At 42.5% G+C, this 27,892-nt stretch overlaps 1 protein-coding gene across 2 annotated transcripts in view; it reads left to right on the top strand.

Annotated features, from left to right (window-relative positions):
* MAP3K21 (mitogen-activated protein kinase kinase kinase 21) overlaps window positions 1-27,892 on the top strand; it is a 61,323-nt gene that overhangs the window by 13,988 nt on the left and 19,443 nt on the right. For both annotated transcript variants that reach the window (XR_007773827.1, XM_050949036.1), the window contains exons 2-4: window positions 5,416-5,596; window positions 21,295-21,443; window positions 22,400-22,575. Coding sequence is in view for 1 of the 2 variants with exons in the window: in XM_050949036.1 (XP_050804993.1) it covers window positions 5,416-5,596; window positions 21,295-21,443; window positions 22,400-22,575 (506 nt within the window). In the remaining variant the exon portion in view is untranslated. The remainder of the gene's footprint in view (window positions 1-5,415; window positions 5,597-21,294; window positions 21,444-22,399; window positions 22,576-27,892) is intronic.

Genomic DNA, 27,892 nt, shown 5'->3' with positions numbered 1-27,892 from the left:
AGCACCTCTTTTCAGACTTGATTTTAGAATGTGATTGCTGTTGAGTCTAAAAATGTCTCCTTTTGTCCAATTTAAACAGTAGTGAGTTTGAGAGCAAAATGGAGTGGGTTGGAGTCTTCCACAGTTACTATCTAAATGGTGGTTAAAAAGCTATCAAAGGGTCTATAACAAGCTGTGAGAAACATTTTGCAGGTTATCTCTAGCCCTGACTTGGAGGGTGGACAAAGTTCTAGTCTGTCTCCCCATACTATTTATTTTCCAGGATAAAAAAAATCTTCTAATATGAATGGTGAGCTGTAAGAAAGTTCAGTCCACAGCTTGAAAGTCATTACATGCACAACATACAGGTGATATCCTTGCCCCTAATACTTAAAGGGAATTTCAGCTGTAGTAACTTGTAGGCAAGTGTATCGACAGAGGTGCAAACTCCTAGTGTAGGCAGGTAAAACCATTATTTGCCCTGGCAGAGTTTACTCAAGTTTCAAGAAATACTCATTTTTGCAACATAGATTATAATTGAGGCAAATCCCTCCATATAAACGAGGCACTTGTTGCTGTAGTGTGCTGTTAACTAGCAGGCATGGAACACATTTAATATAATGGCTAATAATTGGGTTTTGGAAAGAAGAGGTATATGATACCTGTCAGTTCAAATAAAAATGCAAGATAAGCAACTCTACTTCATGTTCATCTGGAATTTACAGGAACTGAATCAGTTGACAAGCAGTACTTAAACTGAGTTTGAGAGGGAAGTGATGTTGCCACCCTCCAAAAAATTATATGGTCCAACTTCTAGTCAGCCTATTGCAGTAAGAAGTATGGGATATGTGGTATAACCATATATAATTTGCACTCCTGTAGTCTCAAAGATCTGTGACTATCTATGGCAGCAAATGTAGTAGCACATAGGTACCTTCCGTTCTAATCTTGCTAGGTTAATGGCTAAGCAAACTAGCTTGTATTTGCAAAATGCACAAGAGTGAGCTATTTAGAGAAGTCCTAGATAAGGCAGTAGCAGAGGGTGCTGCAGAAACGAACTCACTATTAACTAAAGAAAACAAAGTGTGAATGTCCTTGTTCTTCTGTTTGCATCTACCAATAGCAAAAACTTGATAAAAAAGGACTTAGCTACTCCTGGAGAAGTTTTTGTAATCAAAGCATCAAAAGAAAGTTCAGGCAAAATGCAGTCAGTGATTGTCATCAGCAACTCTCAAATATATGACTGTCTTTGTGGTCTCTCCATGGTTAAAATTAGGAGAGAGGCTAACAATTTTTTGAGTTAAACTGCTATGGACTGCAGATCAACTAAAATCATTGGAGTATGCAATAGAACTTCTTCCAAAACTGCTTCCACAGATTTCATGAACCTTGTCAAACAGAAACGATGTAAGCAATTGCTTCATATTTATATTAAATAGGGATTATAGAAGAGCACCCGTAATTGGAGAAATGTAATAAAAAAGCAGTTTATTATATCGGCCTTTTTCTTCTATTTAATGTACTAGACTTGGAGAGAATGCACAAGTGTAACTAGAAGGGTAACAATTAGAGCTCACTAGTGCTGATGGGAAATCTCCTGGATATGCTGCAAACTAAAACTCCACCCCAGCCTCCCTAAGGAACATTGCACTGAGGAGGGTTGGGAATTCCTTGGCTACACTCTTTGGTGTTGTGAAGCACTTGTAACCACACTAGCTAGCCCTTCACCTCAGTACCTAGGGAAGCAGTTCTGGTATAATCCTGGTCCCATTGGAGTTAGTGGGGGTCTTGTTGTTCATTTCAGTGGAGTAGGATTTCATCCCATGTCTGTGTGCCTGGATCCTGCATTGGTATGTTCTGGGGCTCCTTGTACTCTTCTCTGTACCTCCACTCTCAAACAATCTCTAAGTTACACTACTCCAGCTATGTGAATAATGTGGCTAGAGTCAATGTAGCTTAGGTCGACTTACTGCGGTGTCACAACTGCGCTGAGTTGACAGGAGGCTCTGTCCCGTCGACTTACTCCACCGGAAGGAGAGGGGTAAGGTACCAGAGTCGACTGGAGGAGAGTGCTCTGCGATCAGTTTACCAGGTCTTCACTAGGCCTGCTAAATTGATCCCCACTGTGTTGATGACAGCAGCGTAGATCCCTGGTAAGTGTAGACATGGCCTATAACTTACATTGTAAGCTCTTTTAGACGGGCCATCATTTTTGTTGTGTCAGTGCAAGGCCTAGCACAGAGGGTCCCTATTCACTGTGCTACTGCAATTAGAAATCATAAATAATCTTTAAAATTCCCTGTCTCTTTAGTAAGCTACTACTTGTTTCCGTTAGAAAATGTTAATTAGCATTCCAGAAGGATTCCTTCTCAATAAGGGACCATAAGGAGGTGGGAAGAAAGTAACTGTTCCCTGGAAGTTCGTAGTTGTGGGGAACTGCCTTGAAAAGAGTATTTGGAGTGAAATGAAGCAGTGAAGAACACATTGGTATTAAAGCTGGGGAGTGCCACATTGGTGGAGGCTTGATTAGTATGATGATAGGCCAGGATATCTGTTTAAGTACCTTCATATGAGAGAGAGAATGAACTCTTATATCCTTGAAGATCAAAATGATCATAGTTTGTAACTGAAAGGAGGTAGTTAATTATGACACACAGATCCTAGGAGAAGCTAAGTACTTAAGAGGAAAGAAAAAAGTGGATGTATCAGATGTTGCTTTGCTCAAAGAAGCCTCAGACTAGGAGATGCAAGAGGGTGAGAGAAGAAAGCTGTCACTGAGAGATGGTCTATATAAACTGTAACTAACCCTATAGTACCTCCCTAGTTTATCAAATGTCAGGTTAGTTTGTAACTGTTTATATTACTAGAATGCCTAGGCTAAATAAACTAGCAGTTTTATGTATACTGTTTCTCTTGATTTAGATGGATCTATCATCTCAATCCTTTTATTAATTTTACAGTTTGGATCCCAGACTGGGAATTTCATACAGCCTTTCCCAAAGAGGAATTCAATATCTAAAAAGAGGGAGGATGTTGGGGGGGCTTGCCTTTTTGCGGTTCTGTCAAAATGGCACAGAATTCTCTTCCATTGAAGAGTTGTGTGAAGGGTTGTGGTCTAGAAGAGACGTTGGGAAATATTCAAGGGCAAAGGACAGGAACTTAGTCGAAAGGAGTAAAAGTGACACAACCAGTAGTTTTTATACTATCTATTTATTATTTATTTTTAAAATGTGGTTGTATAGTCACCCTTTCATAGTTCAGCACAGGCAACATTTGAATAGCAAGTATTTCAGGCTTTAGTTTTGCATTAAGAAATGTAGCATTTTAATTAAACAGCATGTTAGGTTGCCATAATTTTCAGAAAGCAAATACTTCAGAAGCAGTTTAAACACTTGTCCAGAGGGCTACTGATCACTTCCCAGTACTGGAGAAGGGAACAGGATACTGAAGAAGGGAAGGAAAGATTTTTTTTTCCTCAAGCATCCAGTCTGATAAATATATGCTATTCTTACAAAAGAGAGAACTCATTCTGTAGCTCTGTTTTGTTACAGCTGAAATGTTTGACTTTTCGGGATGTGTGTGTTTTGAGGGGGTGGGGAGTGGAGGGGAGAGGAGGAAGGATGCATAAGCTTTTACTTGCGCCAGTGGGAAATAGTTTTATTTAGTGTCTACGTTGTCTTGGGGGGCTCCAATCCTTCAGTTACATTTTGAGTAGTCCTGATTAGTAGCTTTTGGTTTTTCTGATTTAAAATTTGGATATACTATCTGTAGAGGACAAGTGTACGAGTTACTTAGGACCTGCGCTGGTGCTTTTCTAATGTAATTGTGACAGATTTATTGTTCGCAGTGTAAACTTTTTAAAATTGTCTTTGGAATTTGCTCTGAGATAGTTTATGCTTAAATTTTAGACATGCGAGAGTACTAATGTAAATGTAATTTTCAACAAAAAATTATATAACTTGTTATGCACTTCTGAATGCTGAGTAAATAGGTGATAAATTGAAAATGTTTTTCACCCTGCTTTAATATCTGCTGTAAATAAACTTCTTGGTTTATGAAAATATGTTTTCTAAATAGGGATTAGAAAAACATTTGGCTCAGGATTGAGTGAGCAGGCTAACAAGGTTGTGAAGGCCAGTTCTGGAATGAAGCTAATGAGGATCAGAAATCTGCAGAAGTCACAAAAGGATAGCCTAACACAGATTGCTAGGTTACCAGTCTAGAAGAATTTGCTATGGACCTGGGTTTTAGTTATGTTGAGCATTTTGCTTCCCAGATGATTAGTGTGTGTGTGTGTGTGTGTATAATATATATATATATACACAGTAATGTAGTTCTTCCTGACTACCAGCAGGAAACGGAAGTTTGAAGTGCTATAAGCCTTTTTGTACTTTTTGTAGAATGAAACTTGGTCATATTCCAATTATTGACTTGTGCAAGAGTCACTGTTTTTAGTTTCGGTGACACTGACTGACAAGGAATTTCAGGAATTCTACTGAACTCATTTGAAATGTAATTGAAAACAATAGGCCTTTCATTCAAATCTAAAGGTATAACACTCATAATTATTTTAATGTTCTCTTAATACTAATTATTGAGATCTTAGCCTACACATTCATGTTAGCCCCTTAGTATCTCCTTTAGAGTATAGGTGAGAAACTTATTGGAAGAGACCTATTTGCTTCAGTATTTTACCTCTAAGTTTTAAGATATAATTCTGAAATATCAGTAACAACTTTTTAATTTACTGCCCCAAACTAAAACAGTGATCAGTTAATACAAATGCAAGGTCATCAGTTCAGATTCTTGCTGAAACAAATTTCTTATAGGGCAAGATGATTCTTCATTTACAGTTTACTTGGTTACCTTGTTGTTTCGTGCTTTGCAGCTTATATTGCTAGAAAACACTTGTGCTCTAATTATTCCAATCTGTAACTTAATCTTTGATCTGTATGCCATAAATACTAAAATAACAGTTGCTATTGTGGGAAGGGATTGTGGGAACTGGACAATGAATAAAAATTTTGTGATAAGCAGGGTCAGAAGAGGATATGATTCATTGGGGTAGTGATCTGGATCTCCCATTGTGAGTTAGAACACATGATCAATCACACTTCTCTGCCTCTTTTTAATAAAGGAATCTATATTCCAAATCTATGTTAATACAACACGGTAGCTAAGATTTTTAAATACAAGTCAAGAAATTCTAAGTGAAACATGCACATTATGCTGTAGATTAACCGGGTAATTCATAGGGGCACAGTGCAAGGTTACAGTAGCTATCACATCAAAACTCAAAATTAGTCACTTCTGGCCACTTAAAATATTAACTACAACACTGAATTAATATAACATTAGTATTTAAAATGTTAAAATGTAAACATGTATTTTGCTACATGAGAACATTCTCAAATTCAAACTTTGTTTTTTCTGCAGTTTTGTTACTTCAGAAGATAGAACATGATGACATTTGTAATAAAACTTTGAAGATTACAGACTTCGGCCTGGCTAGGGAATGGCATAGAACAACTAAAATGAGTGCAGCAGGTACCTATGCATGGATGGCACCTGAAGTTATAAAGTCATCCGTGTTTTCTAAAGGAAGTGATATCTGGAGGTGAGTGTTTTTGTCCCACTTGAGACTGCTTGATAGCAAGTTCCTCATCCAGAGAATCTTGAAAAATGGATATTTGAGGAAATCCTCTGTGTTGAAATTGTTCTGTCTGTTTTAATGGTTTACTGATGGTGTTGGTCTGAGAGTGTGGAAGAAATTTACCATTTGCCAAGTAAAATTCTAATAATTCAAAATATACCCTGATTTGTCTACCTATGAATGCCCTTATCTTAACTGCCCACAGTAGGTATCCCTACAGATCGACATTCTGTCCCAAGAGAAGAATGACTGACTGAATCATTCTTACAATCGAGGAAATAAGTGGCCTTTTAAACGAAAACAATATTTCATTAGGAGCAGCCCTTCAGTTTTTCTGTTGAATATCCAGATGTTTTACTTGGGAGACAAAGGACTCTTTTATTCTTGTTACATTAATGCATGCACTAACTGATAATAGGGTATTTATTTTCTACTCAGAAAGCCTCATAGTGAATATAACAAATGAGACTAGTTCAGGATTATTTTATGTATAGTAAACAGAATGGATAAAAAAATCAGACGTCTAAAAATGTATTTTTATTTAAATTAAACATAGTTTTTTTTAAATAGCCTGATTTAAAATTAAATTTGAATTGACAACCTGTCTTTAAGTACTAAGCTTACTACAATTTATTAATCATTAAAATTAAACACAAAAATAATGTTAAGTACGTTTGCTGTCAGAGTTTCCGCTGAACTGGTGGAAGCCACTGGCTAAGTACATGGAATCATAGTTTGTTGGTATGCTAAACCAGATTTTAACAGCACTATCTTCTTCTGCAGATACGGAGGAATATTTTCTTCATTTCTGTTTATTGAACTACTTCAGTTCAATAAATAATTCTTTCAAAGTTCAGAAAGCAATTGGGAGTTAAAGCAAGAGAGCTTGTTTTTCCTCTTCCAATTTAGGAATGAAAACTAGGTGTGAGGATGAGATGTACAAGTTCTGAAAACTAGGTGTGAGGATGAGATGTACAAGTTCTGAAATCTTGAAGGACATAGTGACCAGAAACAATTCAGGTCAATTCACTAATGACAGATAATATTTCCTTTGTTTAATAAGTTTGGTTAATTTTTAAGTACAAAACATGTTTAAACTTCTTTTTTTTTCGAATGTATCCAGCATATTTAAGGTGGTTTTTATTTATTTTTTTAATACTCTTTTTTGGTGCATTTTAATTGAGTTTGATTATCCATCCAAGTAGAGCCTGAGACAAATCACAAGTTTAAAAAAAAAATCCTTTGGTAAATAAGAAATGGATCACAAAAATGTAAAGATTAATAATCTGACTAAATGTAAATAAAGCTATATAATGTCTGAATAAATGTGTGTAGTTATAGTGCATCTTCCTGATTAGCAAAAAATACAAAATTTAGTGTAAGGACTGCATTTAATTACAAATCAACATGTTTTAATCCCGTAAATGTGTACTGAATTTATTTCCATTAATCAGGATGGAGTTGGAGGTGCAGTCAGTATAAATTAAAACTGTATTTCTACTTTATCTTCTGCGGTGGGCCGCCTTGTTTTAAATTCATGTATAGTTCTTATTCAATAAGGACATTCAGGATACTTCATGTAAACCACAGGACTTTGCGTATCAATGAGGTTTTTGAATGAGACAGTTAAGTCTCTTTAGGATCAGAGGATAAAATCATTTAAAATCATTTGTGTAGGGGGGAAAAGTAAGTTATATTGTGAAAAGCAATCATTGTGAAATGGGCTTTCCGAGTTCCTGTGCTCTACCTGCAAAGCTCCTGTTGTCTGTCTTCCAAATTTGTATTTATTAGGAGAAACCAAAACATATGGGGCTGTGTAAATGGCAATTTGGGGAGGAAGGAGGCTTTAGCTCCACAATCTATTGTGTGTCTGAGGGTATGTCTACATCTACAATTTTGCAGCGCTGGTTGTTACAGCTGTATTAGTACAGCTGTATAGGGCCAGCGCTGCAGAGTGGCCACACTTACAGGAACCAGCGCTGCAAGTGGTGTTAGATGTGGCCACGCTGCAGCGCTGTTGGGCGGCTTCAAGGGGGGTTCGGGGAACGCGAGAGCAAACCGGGGAAGGAGACCAGCTTCGCCGCGGTTTGCTCTCGCGTTCCCCGAACCACCCTGCAAACCGCAGGGAAGGAGACCTGCTTGCTCGGGGGTTCGGGGAACGCGAGAGCAAACCGGGGAAGGAGACCAGCTTCGCCGCGGTTTGCTCTCGCGTTCCCCGAACCCCCCTGCAAACCGCAGGGAAGAAGACCTGCTTGCTCGGGGGTTCGGGGAACGCGAGAGCAAACCGCAGGGAAGGAGACCAGCTTCGCTGCGGTTTGCTCTCGCGTTCCCCGAACCCCCCTGCAAACCGCAGGGAAGGAGACCTGCTTGCTCGGGGGTTCGGGGAACGTGAGAGCAAACCGCAGGGAAGGAGACCTGCTTGCTCAGGGGTTCGGGGAACGCGAGAGCAAACCGGGGAAGGAGACCGGCTTGATTACCAGAGGCTTCCTCAGGTATGCTGGGATACCTGCTTATTCCACGGAGGTCAAGAAAAGCGCTGGTAAGTGTCTACACTTGATTACCAGCGCTGGATCACCAGCGCTGGATCCTCTACACCCGAGACAAAACGGGAGTACGGCCAGCGCTGCAAACAGGGAGTTGCAGCGCTGGTGATGCCCTGCAGATGTGTACACCTCCTAAGTTGCAGCGCTGTAACCCCCTCACCAGCGCTGCAACTTTGTGATGTAGACAAGCCCTGATACAACAGAGAACATGCACAAGATTTTTTTTTTTTAAACTAATATAGAGTCCTGTGTGGTTTTTTGTTTTTTGTTTTTTTTTTTGTAAGAAGTGTCTCACTGCTATTCTGCATTATGAAGTAATGCTTTTGGTATGTTCAGGTTAGTTCTGTAGACTTCACCACTTCTTTGTGATGCACCTCTTACCCATCTTAAGTTTGAAACTAATTCCTTAGTATGTTGAGTGTTTTATCAGTCTCAGATGGTGTCCATTAGAGAAGAGGCATTAATTTTTGTTTGGGTAGGGTGGAGGATGGATGTAGGTATTTCCCTAACCAGCTGTGTTCCATGCTTAATTACAGGTCCTGTCCAGTCTTGTTGCTGTGATTTTTTTTTTTTTAGGTATCTGAAAGGGGGTATGCTTTGGTGCAATTGTTGTATTCTACTACAACATTAGTTTACATTTTTGGAATCTACAGTATTTCTCTTCTTCACCTTCTCTTCTGCACGCCTCTCTTGTAAAAATGTAAGTATTTAGTTCAATGATGAGTTTTAACAGGAGAGGTTTTTAATTAGTAAGTCTTATGTTGTGCAGTTTGGTTTAGGCTTTCTTGGTTTCCAAATATTGTCTTTCGTTGCTCTTTACCCTTGCTTTAAATAATAGGAAGATGGATTAAAATGGATTGTAAAATGTAGTCACACTGTGACTGGGCATTGCTTCTTAAAAAACCTTCTGGGTGCAAAGCTTGGCAAGGATTTCCATACAGCATGTTTGATAGAATTCTGTACAGAATATCTAAATTGTGACTGATTTCCTTTTAGAATGTTCTCACCTTAAACTGCAATACCTTTAGGAATTCTGCCATACATATGTGTACCTCAAATCCAAAAATCTTCAGCAAGATTCATAAAAAGTATCAGCAGTAGACACTGATGAATTTCCTCCTTGTGTCTTGTGTTTCAAAATCTAGCAACACTAGGAAGCTCTGCTGGATGAAATTAAGTGTATGGTTTTGCTTTAGGAGATGAAGCAGAGAATAAAATACATTTTTAAAGAATATCTAAGTTCAAGCAACTATCATTCAGGATTGTATCAGTAGGAAGAAGCTGTGCTAGGAATAATAATTGAACTGAGTATGCAATGGCTGCCTTGTGTCTTAATACAACAGGAGTACTTGTGGCACCTTAGAGACTAACAAATTTATTTGAGCATAAGCTTTTATGGGCTACAGCCCACTTCTTCGGATGCATGGAATGGAACATATATTGAGATATATATACACATACAGAGAGCATGAAAAGGTGGGAGTTGTCTTACCAACTCTGAGAGGCCAATTAAGTAAGAGGGGGGAAAAAAACTTTTGAAGTGATAATCAAGATAGCCCAGTCCAGATAGTTTGATAAGAAGTGTGAGAATACTTATAAGGGGAGATAGATTCAATGTTTGTAATGGCTCAGCCATTCCCAGTCCCTATTTAAGCCTAAGTTGATTGTATCTAGTTTGCATATCAATTCCAGCTCAGCAGTTTCTCCTTGGAGTCTGTTTCTGAAGCTTTTCTGTTGCCAAATGGCTGAGCCATGTTTACCAGAAGAACATGAGACTTTTCTGTTTGCCTAAAGTTGGACTTAAAAGCAAGAGATACAGTGGTTCAGTAGAGTTCCTATTCGTGTTCAAAGTTCAGCACTCGTGAGGGAATTCTGTACACAATATTTTAAATATTTTAAAACTCCTGTAAATTTGATTATTCAATAAATAAATGGGGAGGCTCCAGAATGGCAATGGGGAGCGCAGGCCACTGGTGGCGTGGGGATAGGAGATCACCCTACATCCCCCTTCCGACGCGATTTCGGCAGCGAGGCTGTACCCAACCCTGACACAGCGCAAGGGCCAGGCCTGCCCTAGAGGTCAGGGTCCCAAGGACTGGGGAAGGAGGGGTTGCAGGGCGTTCTCCCACCTCCATGCAGCCAGTGGCATTGTGCTCCCCACTGCCATGCTGGAGCTTCCATGTTTTTTTATTGAATAATAAAATTTGCAGAATTTTAAAATATTGTGCACAGAATTTTATATTTTATTGGTGCTGTCAGGGTTCCTTCCCCACACTAAACTCTAGGATACAGATGTGGGGACTCACATGAAAGCCCCCTAAGCTTATTTTTGCCAGCTTCGGTTAAAACCTGGTACGCTGCCACCACCAAGTGATTTAACAAGAAACAGGGAACGGACCACTTGGAGTTCTTCTTCCCCCAAAATATCCACCCAAGCCTTTACACTCCCTTTCCTGGGGAGGCTTGAGAATAACACCCTAACCAATTGGTTACAAAGTGATCAAAAGACCCACAGCCCTGGGTCTTTGGACAATGGAAAAATCAGTCAGGTTCTTAAAAGAGAGATTTTATTTAAAAAAAAAAAATCTAAAAATTATCTCTGTAACATCAGGATGGAAAATAACTTTACAGGGTAATCAGATTCAAAGAGCCCAGAGGAACCCCTTCTAGCCTTAGTTTCAAAGTTACAACAAAACAAGGATACCTCCCTCTAGCAAAGGTAAAATTCACAAGTTGAGAAAACAAAGATAAACTAATACGCCTTGCCTGGCTGTTTACTTACAAGTTTGAAATACGAGCGACTTGTTCAGAAAGGTTTGGAGAACATGCATTGATGTCCGGTTCCTCTTGGTCCCAAGACTGAACACCACAAAAACAAAGAGCACAAACAAAAGCCTTCCCGCCCCCCAGATTTGAAAGTATCTTGTCCCCTTATTGGTCCTTTGGGTCAGGTGTCAGCCAGGTTACCTGAGCTTCTTAACCCTTCACAGGTAAAAAGATTTTGGTGTCTCTGGCCAGGAGGGATTTTATAGTATTGTATACAGGAGGGTTGTTACCCTTCCCTTTATAGTTATGACAGGTGCAGAATTCCCTCAGGAGTAGCAAGTGAATCAACTCACCAGGGTTAGCAGCCCTGCACCAGGCACACCAGCTGTGGGCTGGCTCGCTCAAGATCCAAGTGTGGAGGGGCTTAGTGTGTATGTGATCCAGGTATGGGGCTTTTGTTCCTTCCTAAAAAAAAAAAAAAAAAAAAATCAGTTTCACACATACAGAATGGGAAGAGACTGTCTAGGAAGGAGTACGGCAGAAAGGGATCTAGGGGTTATAGTGGACCACAAGCTAAATATGAGTCAGTAGTGGGATACTGTTTCAAAAAAGCAAATGTGATTCTGGGATGCATTAACAGGTGTGTTGTGAGCAAGACCCAAGAAGTCATTCTTCCACTCTACTCTGCGCTGGTTAGGCCTCAACTGGAGTATTGTGTCCAGTTCTGGGCACCGCATTTCAAGAAAGATGTGAAGAAATTGGAGAAGGTCCAGAGAAGAGCAACAAGAATGATTAAAGGTCTTGAGAACATGACCTACGAAGGAAGGCTGAAAGAATTGGGTTTGTTGAGTTTGGAGAAGAGAAGACTGAGAGGGGACATGGTAGCAGTTTTCAGGTATCTAAAAGGGTGTCATCAGGAGGAGGGAGAAAACTTGTTCACCCTAGCCTCTAATGATCGAACAAGAAGCAATGGGCTTAAACTACAGCAAGGGAGATTTAGGTTGGACATTAGGAGAGAGTTCCTAACTGTCAGGGTGGTTAAACACTGGAATAAATTGCCTAGGGAGGTTGTGGAATCTCTATCTCTGGAGATATTTAAGAGTAGGTTAGATAAATGTCTATCAGGGATGGTCTAGACAGTATTTGGTCCTGCCATGAGGGCAGAGGATTGGACTCGATGACCTCTCGAGGTCCCTTCCAGTCCTAGAGTCTGAGTCTATGAGAAGGTTCCATGTGGGGCATTGTGGGTGCATGTGGCTCGTTGTGGGGGATCTGGATGAACAGGGGCTCATTGAGAAGGTTCTTGGTGAAGGGATATTGAGACTGTGGGGGAGTCCAGATGATGGTGGTGGAGGCTCAGCTGGGGGGTGGGGGCGGGGGTTGTTGGGTGTGAGCAGATGGGGCTCCCGGGGGGGCGAGAGTGTCTGGGTGCTGGGGGAGTGGGGCTTGGTGGGATGGGGGCCTGGGTGCAACTGGTTTGGGCTCAGTGGGGTGGGGGTTGTCGGGGTGAAGATGTGAGTGCAGGGTGGTCTGGGTGTAGAGATGGGGTTCAGATGCAGGAGGGGGGTGGGTTGGGCTGGGAGTAGGGGTGAAGCTCAGCAAGGTGTCCTGGTATGGGGGCTTCAGCTGCACGGCGGTTGGGCGGACAGGGAGTGGGTCTGACCTACCCTAATTCTTGTAGTCTGCCCTGAGTTGACATTCTCAGCGTGGCCCGTCCAGGACCATGGTCACCCATACTGTATGTGGAGTTTGAATAAGGAGGTAGGTTTTGACTAGCAGTATGTGGGGATGTGTCAGTTGGGGTGACCGAGACACACAACTGTCAGACCTTGCTGAAGGAGAAGACATGCCATTCACCTAGGGTTGCCAGGTGTCCGGTTTTCGACCAGAACACCCAGTCAAAAAGGGATCTGGCGGGTCCAGTCCACACAGCTGACCAGGCTGCTAAAAGCCTGATAGGCCACAGTAGCTGGCATGTACCTCCGGCTTGTAGGCGCTGGTGTGACCAGGGGGCTCCATGCGCTTCCCCTAGCACTGGCTTCACAGCTCCCATTGTTGGGAAACTGCCAATTGGGGGTGGTGCCTATGGACTGGGGCAGTACACAGAGCCCCCTGTCTGCCCCTGTGCCAAGGGGCATCAGGGACATGCTGGCTGCTTCCAGGAGCTGCATTAGGTAAGAGCTGCCCAGAGCCTGCACCCCAAATCCCCTCCTTCACCCAACCCCCCCTTCCCCAGCTCTGAGCCCCCTCCCAAATGGCTACATTTTATAAAAAATTGTTAATATAGAAAACATTTATTGTGATTAGTGATGTCCTTTTCTCATTACACAACAAAATATCAAGACGACACTATCTGGACACAGTTGACTGCCACAAAATCATGTTTGTTAACTATATACAAATATTCAAGGTCTTAGTTTAATGAATACTTCTTAAACCATAGAAAACAGTGAGCACCAATACAGTGCTCACAAACTACTTAAATGACTGCTACCCTGTATCTATATATGTCTTTATTGTTGCTCCGAGATTCATACAGCAGGAATGTGACTTGGTACACTTCAGAGGAATTCGGAGAACTCTATTTGTTGCTAGAATATCTCCACCTCCTTTCCTTTTTCATCCCAAAATTACATCATAGAAGTGCCACTCATGAATTTGGCCAAGTTTATGGAAACATGTAAAGTACCATCTAATGTTGTATGTTATCCCAAAATGGTTCCCAGCGTTGCATGTTATCTCAGCAACTTTGCACCTATAATGACAACACTTTTGCTATAATGAAGTCTACTATTTATGTAAATAATGTTGATGATTCTGTTGAACTAAGCAATATTTGAAACTTTATTTTAAATATTAATGCTTTATTCCAGTTACATAGAAAAGAGCTACAGAGAAGGTAGATGAAGGATTTTTGTTGGGTAGGGACATATCAATTTTGTCTGAATAGTCAATGAATGGTATCTGAAAGAGGCAGGTCACCACGTTGAGATGCTTCCACCAAAATGCATCTTGGTTTCTTTCAACTTATTTGCTATCATGCACAGAAATTTCTGGAAATAGCCAAGCCGTCACATTTTTAATCCTTTTATGATCAGACTTATATGCAAGTGTAGTGAGTAATGGTTCACCATTAATGAAATGACATGTACTTGATTGAATTTGTTTGCTTTGGCTTTGAAACTGTAAAATCAGTAAAGAAGTCGCTATTTATAAAAATAAAAAATTGTGCAATTGTTGATGTTGGTGCTGATCACTGGTGACATCTTTAAGTATTCACAAGGATTTATATAGGACTTTTTGTTTTGCACAGAAAGGAAGTTTTTTTTATGAATTTCCTCATAGTATTGCTGCATAATTTGGTGCTGTCTCTCTGTGTAAAGAGGTTTTTATGGTCTGTAATCCTAACGCAACCAACCACTGCACCAAACCCCCCACATGGAGGGGAAACTTTGATAAAGGGGTGTGTGTGTGGGCGGGCGGGCAGGCAGGCAAGCAGGGTTTCAAAGATTTGCAGGCTGAAGGGGACCATTAGACATCTAGTCTGACCTCCTGTGTATCAGCATAGAATGCCATCCAGTGACCCAGCTCAGTAACAGCTTCTGTTTAACTAAAATATGTCTTCTTGAATAGCATCCACTCTTGATTTGAAGACATTAAGAGATGGAGAATCCATCACTTCCTTTGGTAGTTTGTTCTGGTAGTAAACGTGTTCACTGTTAATAAATTAAATAAAATAAAAATTTCTCACTTGGTTTTGTCTGTCTTCAGCTTCTAAACATTTGTTCTTGTTCGTTGTTTCCCCACTAAATTAAAGAGCCTTGAGTAGTACCCAGTGTTTTGTCCACATGAAGGTATTTATATGTTGTAATCAAGTCACAGCTCAGTTTTCTTTGATAAAATAATAGATTGACCTCTTCAATTCTCTCACCATAAGACATTTTCTCCAACCCTTCAATCATTTTTGTGGCTCTTTTCTGTGCGTGCTCCAATTTTTCAGCTTCCTTTTTAAAATGTGGACACCAAAACTGAATGCAGTATTCTAGTATTGGTCTCACTACTGTCATACGCTGAGGTAAAATCCCTCCCTAGACCTACTCATAACTCATGTTTATACATCCAAGGATCACAATAGCCTTTTTTGCCATAGCATCACAATGGGAACACATGTTCAGTTTTTTGTCACCTTCATGAATGACTTAGATAACGGAGTAGAGAATATGCTTGTAAAACTTACAGATTGGCACCAAGTTGGGAGGGGTTACAAGCAGTTTAGAGGACAAGATTAGAATTCAAAATGATCATGGCAAATTGGAGAATTTGTGTAAAATCAACAAGATTAAATTTAATAAAGACAAGTCTAAAGTACTACATTTAGGACAGAAAAAATCAAATGCACAAATACAAAATGGGGAATAACTGGCTATGCAGTGGCACTCCAGAAAAAGATCCTAGGTTTATTTTGGATCACAGTTTGAATATAAGTCGACAATGTGATGCAGTGGCCAAAAAAGCTAACAGTGCTGTGGTATTACGAGGAATATATAAGACATGGGAGGTAGCTGTCTTATTCTGCTCAGCACTGGTAACCCAGCTGGAGTACTTTGTCTTGTTCTGATCACCACATATTGGGAAAGACATGGACAAATTAGAGAGAATCCAGAAGAGAAAACAAAATGATAAAAGGTTTGGAATACCTGACCTATGAAGAAAGGTTTAAAAAAAAAACAAACCAAACTTGGCATGTTTCGTCTTGAGAAAAGAGGACTGAGGGGGGGACTTGATAAGTCTTCAAATATATGTTAAGGACAGTAATAAAGAGGACTGTGATTAATTGTGCTCCAAGTCCACTGAAGGTAAAACAAGAAGTAATGGGCTTAAACTGCAGCAGGGGAGATTCTAATTAGATATTAGAAAGTTTTCCTTAATTATACGGATAGTTAAGTTCCAAGGGAGGCAGTGAAATCTGCATTGTTTGAGGTTTTTAAGAATAAATTGGACAAACACTTGTGAGGGATAATCTAGAGGTATATTTGGTTGTGCCTCAGCATGAGAGGATGGTCTGGATAACTTCTCAAAGTTCCTTCCAGCCCTACATTTCTCTGATGCCTAAATACTTTTCAGAGTCACTGCTTTCCAGGATGCAATCCTCCATTTGGTAGGTATCGCCTCCATCCATTGTTCCTAGAGGTATTAAAACATATTTTGCTTGAATCCAGATCTCTGGAGGACGGCTCTGTCCTCATAATTATTTACCGCTCCACCAATCTTTTGTCGTCCAAAATTTCATCAGTAATGATTTTATATTTACTTCTCATTCATTGGTGAAAATATTCAATAATGTTGGACTACTGTTGCTCCCTGCAGAAGTCCATTAGAAACACCCATGTTCAGTGATGACTCTGTATCGACAGCTTCTCATTGAGACTTCCCCATTAGCGATTTATTAATCCATATAACATGCTTTAATGATTTGGTTTTTTTTTAAAGCACTATACAGTATCACTCTGTCATGCAGTACTAAATCAAAGTATATGTACTCTCCAGATGTTCTTATACCGCTCTCCTCATCCGGTATCTGAGCACCTTCCAGTAGTTGATCAAGCAGTATGATTACACATCTATCATATGGTGTTTGTGCTTTCATCCTCTTCCCAGGAAAAGAAGCATGTGCAATTGAGTTTCTTATTTTTGCAGGGATTTAGGTTTTGTTTTTTAATTTAACTATACAAGTTGCTATATATGTGCTAGAGAAGGTAAGTTCAAAGAAATTAGTCTTGCACTTGGAGCAGAAGGTGGCAAGGTTTATGATGCATTTTAGTTCCTGGGAGAGTTCATGCCACAGTCTGGGGCTGGCCCACAAGGAAGTTCCTTCTACTGCACAGACAAACTTTACCCTTATTATAGAGTTTCACTGTTCCTGACGAGCAGAATTGTTGACCACGGTCTTTGTTCTGGAGTTTAGGAAATCTTTTAGATATCCTAGGACCAGTCCATTGCGTACCTTGAAGATAGGGCCTGAGACCTTGAACTAGATTCTGAATTCTATGGGAAACCAGTGTGGAGTATGGATGTGATGTATTAGCGGATGAATGTGTTGCTGAGGAGAGGTTGTGCAGTGTTCTGTACTAGCTGAAGTTTCCTAAGTGCTGAAGGCTTTGTGGCCAGGAAATTGCACTGCTGTAGTCTAGCCTGAAAGGTGCTTCTACATAAATAGGTGCCTCTATATAAATCCATGATAGGTCCACATCTTGAATACTGCATGCAGATCTGCATGCATTTAAAAAAAAATGGAATTAGAAAAAGTACAGAAAAGGGCAGCAGAAATTATTAGGGGTATGAAAAAACTTCCATATGAGTAGAGAGTAATAAGACAGGGACTTTTCAGCTTGGAAAAGACAACTAAGGGGGGATATGATAGAGGTCTATAAAATCATGACTCATGTTGAGAAAGGAACTGTTTGTTCCTTCTCATAACACAAGAATTAGGGGTCACCAAATGAAATTAATAGGCCCCAGGTTTAAAACAAACAAAGGGAAGTATTTCTTCACACAATGCACATTCATTTTGTGGAACTCTTTGCCAGAGGATGTTGTAAAGGCCAAAACTATAACAGGGTTCAAAAAACAACTAGATGTATTCACGGAGGATGGGTCCATCAATGGCTATTAGCCAGGATGGGCAGGGATGGTGTCCCTAGCCTCTGTTAGCTGGGAATGGGTGATGGGATGGATCACTTGATGATTACCTGTTGTGTTCATTCCCTCTGAAGCACCTGGCGTTGGCTACTGTTGGAAGACAGTACAGTGGGCTAGATGGACCTTTGGTCTGATCCAGTATGGCCATTCTTATGTGTATAGCCAGACCTAAAATTAGACTCAGGCTCCCTGGTTATGTACCTCATAAAACTGATCCAGTTTGCCACTCCCGTTCACCTGACAGTTCTTGTATACTAAGCCTCACTGCTAGGCTACCTCCCTCACAAACAGAGAGGGAATAGCTACACAGAAACTTTAAATGCTGGTTCTGGTCAAAGCCTCAAGTGTTCCAGGAGCAAGGCCCTTACTCAGACACAGAGACCTGTCTCACCTGGCCAAGTCAGGGCTCCGCAGCTGAGTCACACAACACTCACAGAGAATGAACAAATCCACAGCTTCACCTTCTGAAATCCCTGTTAGCTGCTGCTGTTGCCCTGCTAAAGGGTATATGTGTGTTGAGGGGAGGAATGGTGACATGGGCCACAGTTCAGGGAGTTCCATGCCTTGCTACATTAGAGCAGTTTAACAGTGGTGGGGAAATGTCAGTTGAGGTGAGATATACAGTGGTGTTCTAGCCATGTTGGTCCCAGGGTATTAGAGAGACAAGGTGGGTGAGATAATGTCTTTTAGTAGAACAAGTTCTGTTGGCAAGAGAGACAAGTTTTTGAACTTACATAGAGCTCTTCCAGACCTGAGGAAGAGCTCTGTGTAGTTCAAAAGCTTGTCTCTCTTGCCAACAGAAGTTGTTCTTCTAAAAGACATTATCTCACCTACCTTGAGATGAAACTTTTTCTTTTTTCTTCTTTAAATCATATTGCCCTTTAAACCCTGGCCCCTTATATAAATTCCATATACAAAATGTAGGTAGGGGAACAAAGCTTTGGGTCAGAGACGGCATATCCTAGCTCCTTGTAGACAGGGCTGGCACTAGGTTTTTTGCCACCCCAAGAAAAAAAATTTTGGCTGCCCCTTACCCCAGCCTTGGGCTTCCTCTGCACCCTGCTGCCGCCCCAGCGCTGGGCTCTCCCCTCACCCGCACCTCCTGCAGCCCCAGCGCTGGGCTCTGCCCCCTCCTACACCTGTACCCCCTGCCGCCCCAACCTTGGGCTCTCCCCGCCACCTGCACTCCTGCTGCCCAAACTCTGGGCTCTCCCCCTCACCTCATCTGCACTCCCTGCTGCCCCAGCCCTGGGCTTTCCCCCACCAATGCTGATTCCACCCACTTTCCCCCTCATCTCCAGTCAGTCCAGTTCTGGCAGGGTCGGGGTAAGCAGCGGAGCTCCCGGGCTGTTCATTAGCCCAGAGTCCCTCCAGCCAGGGCTCCTGCCTTCAGGACCGTCCAGGACTTGGGACGGCAGAGCTGGGGGACCACTCGGCAGAGGGCTGAGGAGCCAGGGCAGGGCAGCCCCAGAGGGAGCGGAGCTCCGGAGAGCGGGGCGCGGGCCCTGCACAGCAGTGCCCTGGGCACTGGTCCCCACTATTTCCCCGCTGCTGCTGCTCTTGGCCACTCTGCTGCAGTCCTTGGGTGACTCGGGCTGGTTCTCCCAGCCCTGGCTGCGGTGCTGGGTGGTGGCCACCAGGCTGCACCTGCAGGCAGCTCCATGTGCCTTGGGGGGGCGGCCCCCAGCCACAGTGTCCCGCGCTCGGAGCCCAGCCGGCCGTAAGGTGCGGCCACTGCTCTCCGATGCAAACCACAGCAGCCCCAGGGCAGCCCCCGTGCAGGACGCACTGCTGCTGCCAGGGGCAGCTCTAGGCTTTTGCCGCCACAAGCGTGCCAAAAAAAAAAGATGGCCAGAATGCCGCCCCTGAAAATGTGCCGCCCCAAGCACCTGCTTGGTTTGCTGGTGCCTGGAGCTGGTCCTGCTTGTAGAACAGTCTGACAGTTGCCAAGATGTGTCCCTTGTGTTGACCCAGAACCTGTTTTGTCACACACGGCCAGTCAAAACTCAGTTGCTTATGCATATACCATATATAATATGGAAAGAGGTGGAGGTCTGGAATTCACCAGCATATTGCGCAGGAATAAAGATTTGGGTTGGCAAGTGTCATGTACCAGCTCCTTCAGAACAATCTGATGTTTGTGAGGACATGTCTCTTGGGGATGATCTGAGACACATTTCTCATACAGCTAGTCAAATCCCAATTCCTTATTCGAGGGCTCTGGGGAAAAAAAAGTGAGGGGTGTGATATGTGGCAGCATGTTGCACAGGATTGAAGCTTCAGGTCAGGATAGCATGTCCCAGCTACTTCAGAACAGTCTGACAGTCACAGGGGCATATCACTTGGGGTGACCTGGTATATTGTCATGTACCCAGCCAGTCAAAATCCAACTATTTATTTGATTATTTAATAATTAGTAATTTAAACTTTTATTGCGTTCAGTCACAAGAATTTGATGAAACTTCTAAAAATGTAATCCTACACTGATGTATTTTTAAATAATTTTGGCCTTTGAATAAGGAACTGGGAACTACAAATAATGAGGCTCAAGTTGGTTCCTTACCTTATCCTCTCCCAATTAAAGCCACCCCCAAAAAAGTTGTGGAACGAACATGACATTTACGATCGTCATATTGTTCACTCTACTGGTGTGTGATAGCTCTTTCCCCAACTTGTGTCTGTCTTGTCTGTTTAGACTGTAAGCTCTTCAGGGCAGTCACCATATACTTTTCTGTACAGTGCCTAATGCAATGGGACTCTACTCTGGTAGTGCCTATGGGCCAGCCAGTATTAAACATGCTTATTACAAGACAGATTTACTGGAAGTCAGAGAAGTAAAGAGAGTGAAATTGTTTTAATTTTAGGGTGGAGTTTGTATCTGAATTTCTTTTGGCTAATCTAATTAGCAGTGACAGGTATATTGGTACCTGACACACAATCAGGAGATAAAACTTTTCCTCTAAAATTTAGGAAATGTTTCCTCCCTTACTTCTGACAGCAAGCAATATTTTTTCCTTGCCTAGCCTGGCAAAAATGAAATTATGTCATGAGTCAATCCTGTTGTACATTTTATGAAAGGGAAAAAAGTTAGGGGCTCATTCTGCAGTATGCCGTAGGGATGCAGAAATTTCAGTTCTCAAATGAAGCCGCTTTTAATTCAAAAAACAAAATGGTGTGTCCATTGGGATAAATTGTCCAGGGATCAGTCTGATACTTCATTGTTTTGAAGTAGAACTTTTTAGTTCTCATCTGTTCTTTGTGCTTATTCTCTTCCTTTTCCATCCTCTTTTCATCAAGGTTTACATGGTAGTGACATCTGATTAAAAGTTGACTGGAACCAAAGTCTTTTTTTTTAAATAGGAGTTTTGTTTGTTTTGTTGTTTTTTTTTCTGCCAGCAAAGTGACAGTGATTTAGGTAGGATATGGTTACAATAGCCCATCCATTTGACTAGCATATCCAGTTTTACTAATTGCTATCAGAGAGAAGATAACAGGTGAGGGGGAATAGTCCCCTGAAGATTTTGACAAATGATAGTGAAGACAGTCTCTCTTTTAGGACTACATACTGGACAGAGTATCAACCTGTTTTGTCCCTGAGTAAACCGTGTCAGTATTCAGAAGATAAACTTAACTATTTAAAAATTTGCTTTATAGTTACGGAGTGTTGCTGTGGGAACTGCTTACAGGAGAAGTTCCTTACCGTGGCATTGATGGTCTTGCTGTGGCTTACGGAGTAGCTGTCAATAAGCTTACCTTGCCCATTCCATCCACCTGTCCTGAACCATTTGCTAAACTAATGAAAGGTACCTGTGCTGCTTCTCTCTACTTATCCTAGATGTAAATGTGTTTTAATATCTATGCTTTTTCTTATGATTTATAATAATTACACAACTCAAACACTTCATTTGGTACTGTGCTAACTCTGTATAAAGTAGTGGTTTCCCCTTTCTTGGCAATCCAGTACTAAGACATTTTAACCCATTTCAGAGTAAGCCATGCAATACTACAGTATCCCATATCATTTTTAAAGATGCATCACCTTAAGCAGTGGTTGAATTATTTCTTCTGTATTCTTGTGGTTTGTTTTCTTTTATATGTAACTAACTATAATGTCCACCAAATGTAGCGGTAAAATACAAAATCAATATGACTGACTTCTTGTGGGGAGGGGATATCACTAGCTGTTACCTCGTAGTCTTTTTGACTTCCAAAGATTGTTGGGTTTCTCCCTCCTTCTCCAGAGAGATGAGGGACCCTGACAACTGTGCATAATCATAGAATCGTAGATCATAAGGGTTGGAAGGGACCTCAGGAGATCATCTAGTCCAACCCCCTGCTCAAAGCAGGGCCAATCTCCAAATGGATTGTACTCACAACCCTGGATTTAGCAGGTGAATGCTCAAACCACTGAGCTATCGCTCCCCCTATGCTACAGTGTCCAAATGGAGTTCTTTGAGGTTTTTTATTAGCTCAAGAAGCTTAACTACTTCGGTGCTGGCAGTTCTGCTGCTTTACATCCTGAAAATAGAGGTTATGTTGGAAAAAATTGACTTCTCATAACCTTTTAAAAACCTTGATGTACTGTAGGGTAAGCATGCCCTATACCAGCAATGATAAAACTAGGCAATTCTCAGGGAGAGGAGTAAGCATTAGAACTTTGAAGTATAAATAACAAATATTTTGAAATTCATGCATTGTGTAAATAATCCCCCTAAAACTCTGTCAATAGTGGAACTGATGGGATTTTGATGAATTTTAGAATGCTGGGAGCAGGATCCTCATATCCGACCATCGTTTGCCTTAATTCTTGAACAGCTTACTGCCATTGAGGAGGCAGTTATGACTGAGATGCCTCAAGAATCTTTCCACTCCATGCAAGATGACTGGAAATTGGAAATTCAGCAGATATTTAGTGAACTAAGGACAAAGGAAAAAGTGAGTGAATTTTTCCATCTGCAAATGCAGTAGTTTTAACAAGAGAATAGGGCAATTGAGGAGCTGCTATTTTTTTTTTAAAGCAGTAGGTGGGTTTGGAATTCCTGGTAGTGTTCCAGAATATTAGAAGTGTGAATTTATTGTAGGACAGATTAAGTTTTTTTCATAAGTAAACTCCTTCTTAAATTTCATAATTTTTTTCTCATGCATATAATTACTGAAATATGTAAATCTTCTGGAAGAGGTTTAAAGGACTTGTTAACTGTCACTTAATTCATCTCAAGTTTCAAATACTCATACTTTCCTTAATTTCAAAAATAAAGTAACTGCATAAGAATGTGATTCGGAAGAGGGAACACTGGCATAATTATGTATTGATGAATGTTCTTTTCTTTTAAAATCTGCATGCAGCATGGTCAAAGAGAACTCTCTGAAAATTTAAGCATGATTTTAACTTCTTGCTTGTGTTAGTCATAGTGATTTTATCCCATACAGTAGGACTGCGGTGGCCCTTTAGAGAGGTACAAGCCCTCTACTCCCCGCCAAAACCAAATCAAACAAAAATACTCCAGTTTATATGCCAGGGGTCGGCAACCTATGGCACACGCCACAGACAGCACACGATGATTTTTAATGGCACGCTGCTGCCTGACAAAGTCCTGGCAGACAGCAGCATGCCATTAAAAATCCGACCTGGCCTGCTCTTCTCCGCGCTCTGCTCTTCCCCCCAACTCCCCCCCCCCAGGGGCAGGGGGCAGAAGCTTGGTCCTGCTGGCTCCGATGCCTCTTCTCATAGTGTGCTGGGTTCCTGCCCCTCCTCTGCCTCTCTGTCCCTCCCTCCCTGCCGGCCGATCAGCTGATGGCCCTTGCGAGGGAGGGGGTCGGGAAGGAGCAGAGTCATCATGCTCGCTGCTCCTGGTGGAGGCAGAGAAGTGGGGGCAGGGCTTTGGGGAAGGGGAGGTGGAATAGGGGCATATCCCCTCCAGCCCCCTTCCCTGACCCCTGTCACACACCTCTGCTCTGAGTCCCGCAGCCCCACACCCCCCCAGGCCCCTGCCATGAGCCCTGTACCCCCCTTATACACACCCAGCCCTCTACTTGATTTCTTCACACACACCCCCACAACCCCTGCCCTGACTCTGGTACCCCACACATATCCAGACCCTTACACCCCCACCCCCACCCTGAGCACCAAGCGGGAGCTCTTGCACCCCCTCCTCACATTCCCACCTGCACCCCTCTCACCAAATGGGAGCTGTCCAGATAAGTGCCCCACATTCAAACCTCCTGTCCCAACCCTGAGCCCCCTCCCTCATTCTAGCTCCTGGCCAGACCCTTCACCCCCAGCCTTCTGCTCAGTGCACTTTCACCCTCTGCTCAGTGCAGAGAGGAAGAGAATGGGCCAGAACCAGGGAGGAGGTAGGTACCCACTGTATGTGGGCAGGGCTGGGACCCCAGACCGGAAGCGGACTGAACGGGTCCATCAGCTAGGATCCCGTCTGGCAGAAGCCGTCAGATGGAACCCCTGAGCGGCAGTGGGCTAAGCCGTTCAGCCCACTGCTGGTCTGGGGTCCCGGCCGCCGACCCCGCACAGCCCGCTGTCGCTCTGGGGTTCTGGCTGCCAGACTCTTGCCAGCCGGGGTCCCGTCCACAGGCCCCGCTCAGCGCACTGCCAGCCTAAGTGAACAGAACCCCAGACTAGCAGCGGGCTGAGCGGGCCGGCGGCGTAAGATCAACATTTTAATTTTATTTTACATGAAGCTTCTTAAACATTTTGAAAACCTTGTTTATTTTACAATACAACAATAGTTTAGTTATAATATATAAACTTATAGAGAGAGACCTTTTAAAAAACATTAAAATGTATTACCAGCACGCGAAACCTTAAATTAAAGTGAATAAATGAAGACTTGGCACACCACTTCTGAAAGGTTGCTGACCCCTGTTATATGCAGTTATTTTTCTGTACTTTTGAAAGACAGACCCAGACATGTGATGATGATTATGCTTTCACTGATACTAAAAAGTAGATCAGTTTTTGGAACACACAGGCCCTGAGGGAGTAAGTTTTTGTTTGTTTGTTTTTAAAGAATATATTTAAATGTTAAATAAAAAAAAAAAAGTCCAAATGTTCAAAAACAATTGTGATCTGTGTTTGGAAGGGAAATCGGTAAGACATGCAGAATATAGTGGCTGGTACCCATAAGGGAACATGGTGTCTTCCAGCACTTCGGAACCACAATCAGAGGGATGAGAAAGTAGTTAAGGATTAGAATCCTGATTGACGGTTGCAAATTAAAAAAAAAAAAAAAAAAAAAAAAGCCTTAGTCCTTGGTGGATGATATTCTTTGTTACAGAACTGCTACATGGTACAACAAAACATGGCAACGTTTGTAGTCTAAAACAGGGGTTCTCAACATTTTTCTTTCTGAGGTCCTCTCCCCGCCCCCCACGTGCTATTAAAACTCCATGGCTCACCTGTGCCACAACTACTGTTTTTCTGCATATCTAGTAGATTAAAAGCCAGGGCAGTGTTAGGGGTAGCAAGCAGGGCAATTGCTTGGAGCCCCATGCCACCGGGGGCCCCATGAACCTAAGTTGTTCAGGCTCCAGCTTCAGCCCCGCGCAGAGGGGCTCGGGATCCAGTTTTCTGCCCTGCGCCCCAGCAAGTTTAATAGCTTTGGTCTCTGGTTTATTTTCTTAGACCCCTGGTTGAGAACCACTGCTCTAAGACTCAATACAGTAATATTAGGGATGTTTCAGTTCAAGCCATAGGACTTTCCTGGATCTGTACTAGTGATGATGCTTTTGGAATCTGGTTGTCCAAGAACTGCCTCTCTGAGCAGTATCTCTAATTGTTCTTCCAGTCCGACAGTCTTTTCATGTAGCACAGCCATCAACTTGTGTTGTGCCTCATACACAGGAAGTCCCTTCTGGCTTCAGGCAGGAAAGGAAACCTGACACATACATAGCAGGTCGCAACCACTGAGCCATTTCTGGCCATCACACTATTGAGTGTAAAACTGCACCTATAAAGACAGCCTCTCATATTCCCTTCATAACTGCCCAGTTCGCCTACTCAGGAGTTCACCTAACAACTGGCTTGTATACTAACACTCACTGCTCAGCTTCACCCCTTCGCTAATGGAGGGATTATCTACTCAAAGACCCCAAACACTGGGGCTGATCGGCGACTCATGGGTCCTAGCCACGTATCACGCTTTGAGACGCAAAGAACACAGTCCTATTTCAATTGACCTGCTCAGGAGTCCATAGTCCAGCTAAACAACCTTCATGGAAAGCAGACAGACAAACTAAACACACTACTCACCAAGTCCCTTTACCTCCAAGCTCAGTGTCCGCAAATATGCCCTCTGAAACTCCCGTTTGCCGCTTCTGTTTCCTTTTTTTTCTTTCTTTTTTTTTTTTTTAAGTGTGGGTGCCAGGACTGGACTGTATTCTATTAATGGCCCCAGTGATGGCCTCAGTTATGCTGTGTACAGTGACAATAACACGTTCCTGCTTCTATGGTTTGTTCCCTTACTTGTACATCCAAGGATTACAATTTTTTGTTTTAACCACCACGTCACACTGAGAGCTAATGTTCAGTGAATTAGCTGCCATGGCCCCCAAGTTCTTTTCTAAGTCACCACTTCCCAAAATACCAGCCTCCCAACACCTCTGTTCTCCGTGTGACCTCTATTCTTGGTTCCTAGATGTGTGTGACTTGGCATTTAGTTGTGTTAAAGTGAACACAGCTTACCAAGAGAGATGATTCTCAGGACAAAATTTTTTGTGGCCTCCGACTGCGGCCACCAACTCCTGCTGGTGGCAACTCTGGCAATTTTTCCTAAAATACTTAATTAACTTTAGAAAAAACAAATAAATATGTATGTACGCACATCCAGATCATTGCAATTTATTTATTGCTAGCTAGTAAGTCTGTTATGAAAAGTGATATTAACAAACATACAGGTATCACTTTTCACAGCGGCCTTACTTAACCCTGGCAAGCCTAGGGAGAAATTAAGCCCTGGATGGGGAGTCAGGAGGGGCAGCAGGGTCCAGGAGCAATGGGGAGATTTGTGGGGGGCAGGGCAGGCAGCAGAGGGCTGGAGCCTGAAGCCCTGCGCCCAAAGCCTGAAGCCCCATGGCCGGCAGATGGAGCCCTAAGCTGTGTGGCTGGAACCTGAAGCCGTGCATCCAGAGCCTGCTGTCCCACTAGCCCAGAGCTGAAGCCCAAAGCCTGAGCCCTGCTACCCTTGGGAAGGTGAGGAACTCACCTGCTCCTTCAGCTTTGTGCCCCAGCAGTCTTCAGAAGGGGGCAGGGCCAACCCTTGCTGGTGGCCCCAGCAATCAGCACCAAGGTGGTGCATCCTGGAGCAACAAGTATGGGGAATTTTGCCCCCCCCCCCACATCACAGCCCATGAGGCCCACACTGATCTAGATCATTCTGTAAAACTGACTTGTCCTTATAATTATTTACCACTCCTCCAGTTTTTGTATTGTCTGCACACTTGATCAATGATCTGAAAGAAAATATAAGAGCATTCCTGGTAAAAATGCTGAGGAGCATTTCGCTGTGTGGAACCTTGCTAGAAATGCCCTCATTGGATGACAATTCCCCATTTAAAATAAATGTATGTGATCCAGTTGTTAGCCAGTAACCCATTTAATGTGTGCTTTGTTGACCTTGCATGGTGTTAATAGACAAAGCAGACAAAAACGAGGAGGAGAAGTTCCATCATTTTACAAATGGAAAAAGGAGGCAAAGGGGCTGAGGCCATGTCTACACTAGCGAGCCTACAGTGGCATAGATGTACTGATGCAGCTGCACCACTGTAATATAGCTTGTGTAGCCGCTCACCTGTCTACATAATGAAACAACCACGAGCAGCGATAGCTATGTTGACGGGAGCAGATGCGCTGTCCGCATCGGCACGTCTGTTGGTGTAACTTTTATGTCACTCGGCTGTATTTTTTCATACCTATGAGCAACATAAGTTTTATACCAACGAAAGTGGCAGTGTGGACAAGCCATTAGTTCCTGTATGCAAGGTTATGCATGAAGTCTTTTAGCAGAGCCAGAAACTGAATTCTGATCTTCTAAATCCCTGTCAGTTGCCTTAACCAGAAGACCATTGTCCTCATCCAGATTCATACATTGTTGGTGCTGGGGTCATGTATCACATATGAACAAAACTCAAAGTGCTTGAAAGTTAAGAGGTGCCAATTTTATGGTTTCTCATGCATCCTTAATTCTGCCCCTTGTCCATCCAGTCTGTGCACTGAATGAGGCAGGGGTCTTGAGGAATG

The sequence above is a fragment of the Gopherus flavomarginatus genome, chromosome 4, assembly GCF_025201925.1.
Source record: "Gopherus flavomarginatus isolate rGopFla2 chromosome 4, rGopFla2.mat.asm, whole genome shotgun sequence".
In the NCBI taxonomy this organism is placed as follows: domain Eukaryota; kingdom Metazoa; phylum Chordata; order Testudines; family Testudinidae; genus Gopherus; species Gopherus flavomarginatus.
This window is presented reverse-complemented; position numbering and strand designations above follow the sequence as displayed.